The sequence below is a fragment of the Pholcus phalangioides genome, unplaced genomic scaffold (genome assembly GCF_987345545.1).
Source record: "Pholcus phalangioides strain wild (caught in Gottingen) unplaced genomic scaffold, Ppha-v1.0 ptg000024l_1, whole genome shotgun sequence".
NCBI classification, from domain to species: Eukaryota; Metazoa; Arthropoda; class Arachnida; order Araneae; family Pholcidae; genus Pholcus; species Pholcus phalangioides.
The window spans coordinates 26,644,513-26,658,092 of NW_028301616.1; the positions used below are offsets into that span (position 1 = coordinate 26,644,513).

General features: G+C 34.4%; 1 protein-coding gene across 1 annotated transcript in view; it reads left to right on the top strand.

The window, feature by feature from the left end:
* Positions 1-9,230, top strand: part of msk (importin-7 msk) — a 66,175-nt gene extending 56,945 nt beyond the window's left edge. The window contains exons 22-23 of the mRNA XM_089251014.1: positions 5,944-6,057; positions 8,925-9,230. Coding sequence (XP_089107140.1) covers positions 5,944-6,057; positions 8,925-9,016 — 206 coding nt within the window. The 3' untranslated portion in view covers positions 9,017-9,230. The remainder of the gene's footprint in view (positions 1-5,943; positions 6,058-8,924) is intronic.
* The last annotated feature ends 4,350 nt before the right edge of the window (positions 9,231-13,580 follow it).

Consider the following 13,580-nt stretch of genomic DNA (forward strand, 5'->3'; position numbering starts at 1 on the left):
TGCACACGCCCCATACCATCACAGAGCCTCTGTAACGTTCTTGATCGTTACCTCCCGGTTCTTTAATATTTTTTCCCCCAGTAAACATTGAGTGGATGACAACAATGGAATAGACAAAGTTTAGATAGAACTATAACATTTATTCAATTATATTGTTAAACCATTAATCAGCGTAATCACTATTATCACAGGCCCTTTTATATGTTAAACTATTAATTAACGTTTTATCACAATTATCACAGTTAGTCTTTTCTCTCACTGTCACAATGAAACAAAAATATGAATCGATCTCACCGCCGTTGTCCAGGTTTTCACGTCTTATCACATCGTCCGGTAGATACTCCCAGGTGTCTGCCACACAGCCAAAGACTCGTCGTCACCAGCTTCAGACGACTTTGGTGTAAACACACGTTGAGATGAAAGCTCAGCCACTGCACATGGAACTGGAGATGAAAGTCCACGGGTGGCCGGTCTGGCCACTAACCGATCACTGGATCACGACGACATTGAAACCTTACGTGCGATGAGACGGGATAAGTGCCAAGGCACACTTCTATTATTGTAACTTCATCGTTACTTATGAGACTATCTGGCTCACACCATGACAGGGCGTGACGCCTTACTGATTAAGTCGGTCGTTAGTCGTAGGTGAGGAAGTAGGTAGGTAGAGAGCGAGTCAGCACATCTCTAGCTGGCTTTTATATAGTAGCATTCCCACAATGCCTTACTGAAGAACCAATCACAACATAGAAGGTGCGGTATTAGCTTGTATCTGATTTACATAACTTCATGAGAAAAGGAAAACCAATCACAACATTAGCTTGTATCTGATTTACATAACTTCATGAGAAAAGGAAATACTGTAAGCATTATAATATTAATTCTGGCATCCAAACATAACAAATTGGAGATCTGGCCAGGATCCACAACTTTTAGGCCTATTGCACATTGTAAAAACTCATGACATTATAAACCGTGAGATGGTCCTAGGAACCACCGACGGCATGGAGGTAAAATATATTACATTTTTATATAACACTTTGCTGAACATTTATATTATATTGCACTAATATATTACACAATTAAAATAGAGTTTGACGATGACGACTCGACGTGGCCTCCACCGACGAACCACGGGAACCCCCAGAGGGAAAGAGAAGGTAACCAGACGAGCTATTGGGATCTCTGACATAGATGTAAAGCGGAATTTATATGGGACGTTGGTAGCCCGACCTCTGGCCCCGTTCTCGCCCGACGGCTAGGAGACCCCACCTCCGGACCGTCAGACTAAGCGAACTAACTGACCCGAACCGGATTGTCAGCGGAAGCCTCGGGTGGTTTCCGGTAACCAACGAACCCTGGGGCCTAAACAAGATTAATTGAACAACAGGATTGTAAGAGATCCCAGGTCGTCATGTTACACCTCCACCAGCTTGAACAGTCCCCTGTTGACATGTAGGGTCCATGGATTCATGAGGTTGTCTCCATACCCGTACACGTCCATCAGCTTGAAGCAATTGGAACCGAGACTCGTCAGACCAGGCAACGCGTTTCCAGTCCTGAACAGTCCAATGCCGGTGTTGTCGGTCTCACGCGAGGTGTAAAGCTTTGTGTCGTATAGTCATCAAGGGTACACGAGTGGGCCTTCGGCTCTGAAAGCCCATATCGATGATGTTTCATTGAATGGTTCACACGCTGACACTTGTTGATGGCCCAGCATTGAAATCTGCAGCAATTTGCAGAAGGGTTGCATGTCTGTCACGTTTAATGATTCTCGTCAGTCCCGTTCTTGCATGATCTTTTTCCGGCCGCAGCGATGTCGTAGATTTAATTTTTTTACCGGATACACTCATGAAACGGTCGTACGTGAAAATCCAAATTTCATCGCTGCCTCGGAGAAGCTATATCCCATCTCTCGTGCGCCGACTATAACACCACGTTCAAACTCACTTAAATCTCGATAGCCTGCCATTTTAGCAGCAGTAACCGATCTAACAACTATGCCAGACACTTGTTGTGTTATATAGGCGTTGCCGACCGCAGCGCCATACTCTGATTGGTTCCATATCTCTTTATTTGCATACGCATGCCTGTACCAGTTTTTTTGGCTCTTCAGTTTATAAACCTATCTATACACCAACATGAAAAAGGGTCACAGTGCTCTATAAAAGTGAAAAGGAAAATTATTTTAGACCTGTTTTTTTTCTTGGGTAAAAAATTTTTGATTCCTAAGAAAATTGTTCCGTCAGACCAGTCAGGGCCTGGGCTCCGGGATATAAGCCCTTCATCCATTGTGGGTTATTGAAATTGTTCTGGCACCCAGATTTTCTTGCGATTTGTCAAGTCCTGCCATACAGCACAAAAATGAGGAAATGTCTGTGCATATAAAAAAAGAAATGTTGCTCTGTGGTTAATGTCGTAAAGTCATTAGCAAAATGGTCCAACTTCAGATATTGGCGATAACACAGTCGAACTCAGCTTATGAACAAATAATCAAAATAGCTTTTTTGTCTCATTCTATAATGTTGCTACCTTATTAATTCGGGTGTAGCAAACCAAAGTTTTAGATTCTTGAAGTTCATTACAAGAGTATATGACTGCAAGTGATTAAACCAGTGAAATTTAATGAATATACTACAAATTCTAAAAGAATAATTACCTTTTTTGATCAGTGCTTTTCCGATACATCAGATTGTTAATTTTCCTTTATGTTTGCACAAAAATGTAATACATGGATGTATGTTAGATAATCGAGAAGATCTTCTGTATATTATCTTATGATTAGCATAGATATCAGGATATCTTGATTTAAATCGCATGATTTTTTAAACTACTGATTTAATTCAGGTATTTTGCTGTTTCAAACAATTTTGGATAACATTTATTTTAACTTGTGTGATATTTAACGAGTGAATAGATTGTAAGGTGCATATTTTAGTTATTTGTATATTTATTAGTATTGAAACAAAATGTGATAAAAGTATTTTTTGGGTGAAAAATCAGGTTGATAGAATTAATTCAGTTTTTCTCAGAAGATTAGATTTTTGAAAAAGAGGTTTCTAGAGTCTCTTTCAAGAACTTTCTTTCCCATGGAGGAAGTGAAGCTCTTGAAGAGAGTGTCAACTGTAGTGACATGTTTATAACCAGGGTTGTAAAAAAAAAAAACCAACGAAAAACCCCAGCTTATGCAGATTTTATTTTAAAAAACCCTGGTTTTTTAGGCAGAATAGGGAAAATAAATTTTTTTTATTCTCTAGTTAAAAATTATCTTACATAAGTGTATATATGTTTGCATTCTTTGTTCTGTCTGAATATAAATATCTTGCATATTAAAATTATATTTGATTAATAAAATTGAAGTGTTCTTGCACATTCACCAGTAAGTTATTCTATTTTAGCTTCAAGTATATCCAATAAAAAAAAAGCAGAGCAGTTTGAATACTAATACATTAACATATTTTTCTCTAATGTAAAATCATTAATAAATAATCAAAACTATTAAGTTTTATTATAATGTACATTTCAAAAATAAAGACAAGTTTGCTGAAGGTTGTCCTTTTTTAGAGACCAAAACAATTAACTTCTCCAACCTAATTACAGTGATACCTCTGCTAATGAATATAATTTGTTTGCTAGCTGAAACTCAATTTCCCATAAGTTTCTATGGAAAATCGTTCAAATCACATTCCAGAACTGGCCAGGGTTTAAGCTACGCTCGCATTTTGCCAAAAATGTGAAAGGAAATCTTAGAATGCGAAAGAAGTAGTAGCCACTTTCACAAAAATGCGTACGGAAGGTACGAAACGAGTAGACATCCAACCATCAATCATTAGCATTGCTGCATTTTGCTAAGGCTTTTCTCCCAGTTTTTGCTTTTTTGCTAAAGGAACTTTTTCTTTAGCTTAAACCCTGGAACTGGCCCTAAGTTTAAAGACAAGTTTCTTAAAACGCCAAAGAGCACTATAAAAAAAGACAAACTTATCATGGACGGGTAAAATTTACAGCTTTAACTCCAAAATTGGGTATGTGATAATTTACATGTAGAGGAAATACTGAAGATCTTTTTATTTTATACTATGTACGCAATCACTTCTAAAGCTGATGCCACATCCCAGTTGAGGTCATACCTCTCCCCATCCATTTCTGATTTGTCCAGCTCATTTTTGTGTGTGATACGTGCAGATGGAAAAGATAAGCTCCTAGATACTTCAGTTTGATGATAGGCCCACCTCACAAAGAGGCAACAAAATCTTCCTTACAAGAGTCTTGCACTGAAAGAACGTGTGCTCTGAAGAAAAAAAAAAACTTTAAATGCATTCTTTATTTTAGCTGAATCTTTCATTTTATATTATGAAATGGTTCAAAAACTTGAAGAAAAATAAAGGTACATCTGGAAAAACATTCTAAGGTGGGCATGAGGTAATCAAGCATAAGTGACAGTTAATCTGATGCTGATTGGTGTTAAAATTCAGCTCACGACATGGCTGTTTTATGTTAGCATATGCATCCATATATCAACAAAAATGTTTGTGTCGAATTTGTATTTGTTAGCCGAGGCAGAAAAACTTTTTATTAGCTGAAAAATTTGTAAGCCAAAGTATTTGTTAGTTGATGTATTACCATATTATTAATAAGAAAGAAAAAAAATTATATTTATTTTAATTTTGCTTTAGACAAATTTTAATAATAAAATAGCAAAATAAATTTTGCTTTGCTTTAGTTGCAATAAAATGCTAACTGAAAAGGTCCTTTCGTAACAGAATCTTGAATGTGCTAGCAAGTTATGTCTATTTTTATTTTACTTTAAATTTAGGAAAACTTCATTACAAAAACGATGTAGCGTGTACTATAGGCTTTTAAGAAGAAGGCAACACATTATCTATCTGTAGGAATAAATGTTACAGTGAGAAACAAGATTTTTCTTTTCAAAAGTAATAGTTAAACAGAAACTTAATTTTTTCACCTATATTGATTTTTCCCCTCCATGCCTTTTTGATTATACTACAACATAGAGAAATTTTTCATAGCTTTTAATGAGCGCTTTTGGACATTCAAGGTGGTGTTTTTTTTTCAGAGGAATGTTTATGGTATCGCAGCCATATTTTTTTAAAGATATTACTCATTATTAATATTCAAAGTAATTCAATTAATGAATGCCAGTAACATATATGACTGAGACTATGTGCTTTTTGGTTTTCTTATTGAGTAAAAATTTCAATACTGTTTTAGTAGTAGAAGGATTTCTGCTTTGATGTCATTGGTATGCTAAATGGGATTTTTTGGTAGTTCAACATGCTAAATGGGATTATCATTATATTTTGTTAAAGCAAGATCTTTAGAGCTTAATATTGTCTATAAGTCAATATGAGAATTCTATAACTGTTTAGAAATCTAATTAATACCTCTAAGTTAACATTTCAAACTCTTAATTAAGAATGGGTAAATATTGATTTTAAATCAAATTTAAAAATTTGATCTAAACAAGAAAGAAATCCAATTTAAATTTAAAAAATCAAATTTAATTTTTCTGAAAAAGATTTTTTATTAACCCTGGATGAAATACTGGGACCCCCCCCCCCCCCCCCCCAACCTTAGAATTCATTTCAGAAAAGTGCAAATATCTGCCCTTTTTATTTTGTGAAACGTTGATAAAAAAAGGTGTATAAACTCAATTTGGTGTTCACAAAAAAATTACAAATCTATCTTTGTTGGAAATAATTGTCTAATCACACACATATTGCAGATTTGCATAGTTGTCTGAATCAGGTTTAAGTAACGGGGCGAGTTGTTAAACAAATGCATTTTCAGTTATTTGGAAAATTTTATTTAGTGGTGTAAGCCTGTCCCCCAAGACATTGACTAATCAAGAGATAATTTATGCCTTAACATTTAGCTGTGTGATGCTCATAAATTTGGATTTTTTTATTCCTTTTTTCCCAGCAGCTCTACAAGTAGATCCCAACTGGTATAACCTTTTGACATCGCATCTAACACCTGACCAACGAAAATCTTATGAGGAAGTCTTTGTTCTTGCAGACCAAAGGAAAGCAGCTGCAGGTATTAAAAATTTATTCTTGTTTATTAGTTACCAATTAGGTGTAATTAAATTTAGCCAGAAATTTGATTTTTTTTTATAACTTATTTTCATATACAGTCGAACCCACTTTAAAAAGGAGCTGCAAATGGGTGGTATGGCATTTCACTGGTAAACCATTGATCCTAGAGGTATACTTCCAATTAGAAAATGTTTTCAAATAACGTGTAGTTCTCAGATACAAGGCTGTAAGTAGGGTTTTTGCCGCCCAGGGCAAACATCACTTTACCGCCCCCCTAAAACTTTGAAATTTAATAATTTTATAAAATTGTTCTTTGTTCCCATCTAAAACCGCAGCCCCTTAAATTTTGCTACCCTGGGCAGTTGCCCCAACCCCTCTAGTTCCGGCTCTGCTCAGATATGTCATTCATGTTTCAAAGGGTTGTATAATTATTAAAATAAAATAAACTTTTTATACAGTCCCAGTGTATCCTAAAACCAAATTAGAAAGTTGTTGCCCTGTCTATCCTGACGACAAAAAAATGTTTCTAGTGCAATATTCAGATATTCAAATTCGAAAAACAGGAAAGTAGAGGGAAAACAGCATTGAATTAGGTGTTAGTTAAATACGGGTAAAACGGTTTTTACACATTTAGAGCTGTTTTTTCCCAATTTAAGTTTTTTTAATTTGAGTAAGTCAGTTAATATTGGACTTAGAAACATGGAATTTTTTCAGTTGAGACAGGCGAACAACTTTCTGATTGGGTTTACGGGCACACTGAGACTGTATGAGAAATTAATTAGTTTTATTTTAAAAGCTATGCAACCCCTGGAAACAATGGCATGTCTGAGTACTACACGTTATTTGTATTTTAATTGGAAGTATACCGCTAGGATCAATGGTTCACCAGTAAAATGCCATATCCCCTGTTTGATATGCACCCTGTATATAAAATAGCATATATAATGTATAAAATATTTTTTGTCCTTTTTTTTATTAACTTGATTTCTGTTCACCTTTGACAAGAAATTAAAAACTTGTTTTTGCTTCAGCTGAAGATTCTCACAATCTAACGCATAGAGTCGGTACTGGAAGTTGTGCTGAAGCTGAACCAGACATTTTTTAAAATTCTGATTAGTCAGTTTATCTTCGTTTTCAAGTCTCTTCTAGACAAAATGTACATGTTCCTGCACATTGACAGCAAACCTGGGGGTGGTGATAAACTGTTTGTCTAACCATTTGATTGATTTTTCCCCGTTAAGAGCATTGTCCTCATCAAGATGCCTGCTCATTAAAAGTGGCACAATTGCTAAAGTGTGAAAAAAATTAAGAGACAACTGAAAAATCACTGTCTCAAAAACCTGTGGATGTAAATATATGAAAATTTTAGAGCGATAACAAGTGGAACTAAACATTTTCCTGTGAAAATAATTTTGAGAGCTGTACTGCTTCTGAAGAAAATTGTTTAAGTTACAGTAAAGGTCTGAACCGAAAAAAAAGAGTTGAAAGAAATGTGAAAACCCGTTGTTTTAATCAAAGACACCCTTTTCCTTAATAATCTTCATCGTTTGAGATTTCATTGATAGAGATAAGCCATGAATAACTAGGTGTGTTACACTCCCCCAAGCTTGTTTGATGACTGCAGTATATATTGTTTTCGTATTGTGTACCATTTCTATACCCTTCATTAGTCAAAATGCAAAACAAAAGTGCTGTACATAATTATGGGGACTTCTTCTCAATGACCAGTCAGGAGGTTCCACCTGAATTGATTTCAAACTAACACCTTTTAGACTTCGAAACATGCGCAGGAGCATTGTCCTGTTGGAGCAAGAAGTGTCTTAAAAGTTATGAGAAGTGTCTCAGAAAATAAAAATTCTGCTGAAGCTGTCGTGATATGCTATATTTTTAAATATGGTTCCGTCATTGCAAAGGTCAGTAATATTCGAAACCATTAAGTCCATCTAAATTGCTTCTCATCAGAGAAAAGACTGTCACCCCGCTTGGCTCTGAAATATACTCATCACATCATAATTGTCTGTCATTTGGAAAGAAGAGATTTGCACTTCTGTTTTGCATACTAGATATTTGAATTTTGTTAGGCACAGTTTGATGTGTGCAAGGCAAGTTGCATTTCTTCTAAATTGTACAACCCCCCCCCCCCCCCCCCCACTTAAAAACTGTGAATCAAAATTGCCCGGCACCTGGAGTTTTTCTCTAAAGATGAGTGTCTATTATGGGAGGTCTAAAGGAGGGGCTCCAATCTTTCAGACAGTGCGCCAAACAAGGAGCCCCTAGAGCATTTTTAAACAGGGAGCCTTACATTATTAGGAAATTTTATTTATTCTGAAATCATTTTTTGTTAAATATGAATTTTCATTAGTTTTTAAATTCTTTCTTTATCGAATATGAATTTCTTTAATTCTGAGAAATTGTTTTTCCATTACATATGGATTTTCATAAATCTTGATTGGCCCCACTCAAAGAATCATATTGCGCCCTGTTGGAGCGTGGACTCCACGTTACGAAACAGGGCTCTAACCTTTTTCTCTTGTTTGCTGTTATCTTTGTAAAAGTTTATGTGGGAAGTTTAATTCAAAAATACTTAACTCTTTTAAGGTGGCACAGCAGAAATCACCAAATCCCTCTGAAAACGCTATATCTTATTTTATGCAGTAAGCTATTTTATGATTTTTAGCAGAAGCAAACTAAAAGATTTTGGGAAAAGTGTTTCATTGACAAATCAACTTTACAAAATATATGGGCTTGCCAATGCTTAAATAAGCTTTCAAGGTGGTGAGATATCTTGTCAGTGCCGGTTAAAGAAAAGAAATTTTGTGATATAGTGCTCTGAATCCAACGTTAATTTTTACTTTTTATGTTATATAGAATCCAGAAGAATAGAACAAAGTGGTGGATATGTATTTCAAAACCAAACTGTTCCGACGTCCTTCAATTTCGGTGGAAAGCCTTTATCCTAGGTGAAATTCTCAACAATGTGCGTAAAATAGCATTAGGTTAGGACATAACCAGAGATGTCCCTTGTTGTACTTCCAGGACTTTCGCTAGAACATTGGCAGCAAGTGAAAAAAAAAAATTGGTATTTCCCGACCTGAAAATTGATGGTGGAAAAAACACATGGCTGATCTGATTGTGAGAGATGTGCCATTTTCTTTTCTTAAAAAGTGTAACAAAGCTACATAGCTCTTCGTTTCAAAAATTAAAAAAATGTATTCATTTTACAAGAACTTTCAGTCGAGCATGTGTTTGTTAATCTAAGGAGGAAAATTCTATATATGTAAATAATTGCAACATAACTTTGTTTTACGATTGAGCCACGGTGCCTCCCACTTTTTTATGTACAGCTTCAGTTGTTTGTAACTTGTTTTATAGATTACCTTTTCTTGTTTCTTTTCATTTAATATCAGTCAAACCAAAATAATCTTTAGAATGAGTATTGAGTGTGCAATCTGAAATTGTTTTAATTATTCGACACATAAGATATATCGTTTCATTCATTTGAAAGCTTTTGGTTAAAGCTGGCTTCTAATTGCAGCCCATATGGTAGTCTTTTTTTTTTTGCATTATATGCTAACCAGCATTCGGTGCTAATGAGGCTATGTACATATAGGTTTTGTTATTTTTAACCAATATTTTTACCATTGTAACTAATGAATTATAGAGTATACTCTCGCATCTTGTTGCTTTCGTTACCCATCACGCGTATTCAAGTTTTGGTCTATTTTAACCTCGTAATTTTTATTGTTTTAAATTTTCATTTCCCAACCTTTGTAGTGTGCAAAATAAAAATTAATGTTATTAATGTATTGGTAAAATTCCCAAGTCTCTCTAGCTTTTTCCTTTTTATTTGTGAATATTTTGGTTGTGTCGTAATGCTTACGATTCAGTATGTCATCCATTTCAAGATAGTGTCAGTCATATGCAATTTCCGTAGAAAGTATTTTATTACCTGACCTGTTCATTATATTTGTAACATTACTTATATTTGAATCTGAATTTTTATATGCATGAAATATTTAACTTGATTTGTTCTTTCTTACTACATGGGTATACAGTTGTTTCCTTTAATATTCATTTAATACAAGCCAGTCGTAAAATAACTTTGCTGATACTAGAATCCCTAGTGGGCACAAAAATCATTGCGAGATATAGGTGATGGCTTGAGAATGAAGAGAAAAACAAAATCCTAGCTCTCATGGTTACGGTGACCACAAAGCTTTGAAAAATTGAAGTGGCAACACTTTTATGCATTGCTAAGTCATCTGTGCAGTGGAACACAAATGTGGCATTGGAGGGGTATCTGTTACACCATAAATGCTAACACAGGGATACTCTCACCTAGAGGTTTGGTGCACTAACCCCTCAGAGGTGAACTTTGAGTGGCAGAAATGTGATCTGCATTGGTTGTTACCCCATGTTTCTTTGTCTAGCTGTGCCATTTATGGTGCTACAAGTACTACTCCAGTGTCATTTATGGTTTCACTGCATTTATTGTTACTTATCACTTTGCAATGAATAAAAGTTGGTGTTATCATTTGTATTTTTCGAAATTTTATTGCCATGACTGGAAGCTAGAAGCTAGAGGTTCCCCCCCCCCTTTCATTTTCTAAATCATACTCTAAAACGCCTATATCTAGAATATTTCATTCACTGCTTTTTGCTGTTGCTAGGGTCTCCCATTTCTGCAAAATTATTCTATCCTGTATAATATGTGCAGAACCTTTTTCTTATAAATGTTTTATTACAAATCTGATTGGACATAACTAAAATTATCCATGGAATTCAAACTGAAATTTTATTTTAATGAGCCTTTTTTTTTTTGAGGAAATTAAAAATTGCTGTTGTGAACCTTTCAAAATGCCTTCCTTCCTGTTTTTTTTTACCCCCTGGATTAAGTTACAATAGTACTTTTTCGTTGAATGTGCAGCCTTGTTATGAGGCTTTGTATCATAACAACTCTGAGCACCCTCGTACGTGAGAATACGATATGAAGTACAAAATAAGATTTTTGATTTTGTACATGTCAACGAACCCTTCCAATTTTTTTCTTCAATAAGATTCTGTTGATGGGACCCTTTTCCTCTCTTAAATTCTCAAAAACTATGTTCGGTTGTAGTTTAATTTATTTTCAGTTGCCTGTGATAAATTCATATTTGGCAGAATGCTGTCGCTGTATTTTTTTTTCTATTATCTTTTCTTCTATAAGAATTCTTGGTTCTACTATTAACCCTTTGACTACATTTTTTTTTTTTACCTCATTTACTATGAAAATGGACAAAACAGGTCATAAATATATCATTTAGTGTTTGAGATTTTTCACTAAGTGGTATTCGAAGCAAAGATGGGACACACATGTCCCATTTGCAGTCAATGACGTTATACATATATGATTGTAACTGCACCGTCATCAGAGTAACTGAAAATGACACATAAGCAAATGGTCTGCTCTACGAATGGAATGTATTATAATTAGTTTCCAAACAATTTTTGTCCCAGTAGTAATTTTTGAAACCTTAGTGGGACACACATGCATTCCCTTTAGTAGTCAAAGCGTTCAATCATTATCGGATGAAAACATTTAAGTCTCAATGCAACTCCTATCAATTCTTCTATATATAATGGTTTATGGATAGTAACAAGATTTGCTTATCCTTTTTGTTTTTGAACCAAACAAGGTCCAGGCTCCATAGCTGATCAGAAATTTCAGCTATTGTCTCGAAGAAGGGTGAGAGAGTTGCCTATCCAGATCATTTCATTCATTCTTTGTTGTCCACAAGTTGAATTTTAGATTACAGCGTAAGTGTGCTGAAATTTTTGGAAAAAAAAACAAGTAAACCAATCAATATTTTTTTTTTCATGGAAATATTTTGTATTTACGCTAAGCAACAACTTTCCAAAAAATCAAAAATATTATTTTAAAAAATTTTCATATTGAATTTCAAGTGGACTGCATTATTCATGTCTTGCGACAGGTTTCTTAGTTTCATTCCTAGATATACCAAATCTGTAAGTTATAGAAAATCTTATTCAATAAACTATATTCACGTTGTCTTAAACTTACCCTCAAGTACCCTCTTATAGCTACCTAAATGTATCTAGTTATTTGTGAAATACTATTTCCTCGCCATAGATTAGGCATTGCTCTGCCTCATAGAAATTCTATAACTGTGTATTTTTTTGATGGGGGGATCCTGTTATGTGTGTAGTAAATAATTGGATATGTGATTGTGTGTGATTAGGGAAATATATTTTTCTGTTACTTCATTCTTTTGAAATTTCTACAAGAAAGCAACGCGAGTAAATATAACCAGTTGAACGAATCTATGTTTGAAATTCTCTGTTGTGGTATTTCAACTAATGATCATGATGAATGCTTAATCAGTTTTATGTCGGTTTTTTTTAAGTTCACAAGTTTTTTTAAGTTAGGTAATTTAAGGTTTTTTTATTTAAAATTATTCTAAACCTATCAGTTCTCAATCAAAAACAGTTCTGTATAATTATATCGAATTGCATTTTTAATATAAATGGTAGTCACCTAAAATTTTTTAAATTTACATTTAGAATAACTTTCCATTAATAAATTTCAGGTAAACAGTGGATTAGCTCAATAGCAAATACTGTGGGGGGGGGGGATGCAGGATGCATAATATGCCGGGTGGTCAAAAAACTACTTTGCAGATATATACAAGCTCCTAGCAGCCATAAAAATCTGTGAATGCAAAAGAAATTTGAGATAGTTTCAGAGTATGCACTCGAGAATGAAGAGGAAAACAAAAACCTAGCTCTTATGGTGTTACGATTGCAGCAACAAAAATTGCAAACAATTCAAATGGCAACATTCACTTTTATTTAATGTTAAGTGATTGCCGCAGTGAAAAACCATTAATGGCTTTGGAATGGTATCGTAGCACCATAAATGTCAGTGTATGATGCAGAAAGAGAAAGATCTCACCAAGGGTCGTGTGCTAACCCCTTGGTGGGGAACTTCCTGCAGCAGTAATATGTGTTGGCTGTTTCCAGTACTGGTGTTTATCATGCAGTTACCGTCTGAATGCAATTTGCTTTTTTTTTTTTTTTTTTTTGCTGTGCCGATCACTTTGCAATGTATAAAAGGGGGTATCACTATTTAAATTTTGTAAAATTTGGCTGCTGTAGCCATAACTGCAAGAGCTAGGTTTTTGTTTCTCTATTTATTCTTGAGCGCATACTCTAAAGCACGTATACATTCAAACCTCTCTATTTCGAAACTGACAGGACCAAAAAAAAAAAAATTTTGAGATGGAGAGTTTTTGAGAAATAGATTTTTGCATAGGAAAAGAAAACAAAAATGGCAAAAATTTTGATTCTAGTAAAATTTAGTATTTTATTGTGTATCATACTAATTAATTTTTGTCAAGTTACAATGTTCATTTACGCTACACATAAATACACTGAAATAAGTGGTTTTTTGTTCAATTTTTACTTAAGTACCTTATTTAAAATGATCCATATAAGCTTAGATTAATGCATATTTTTTGCTCTTTC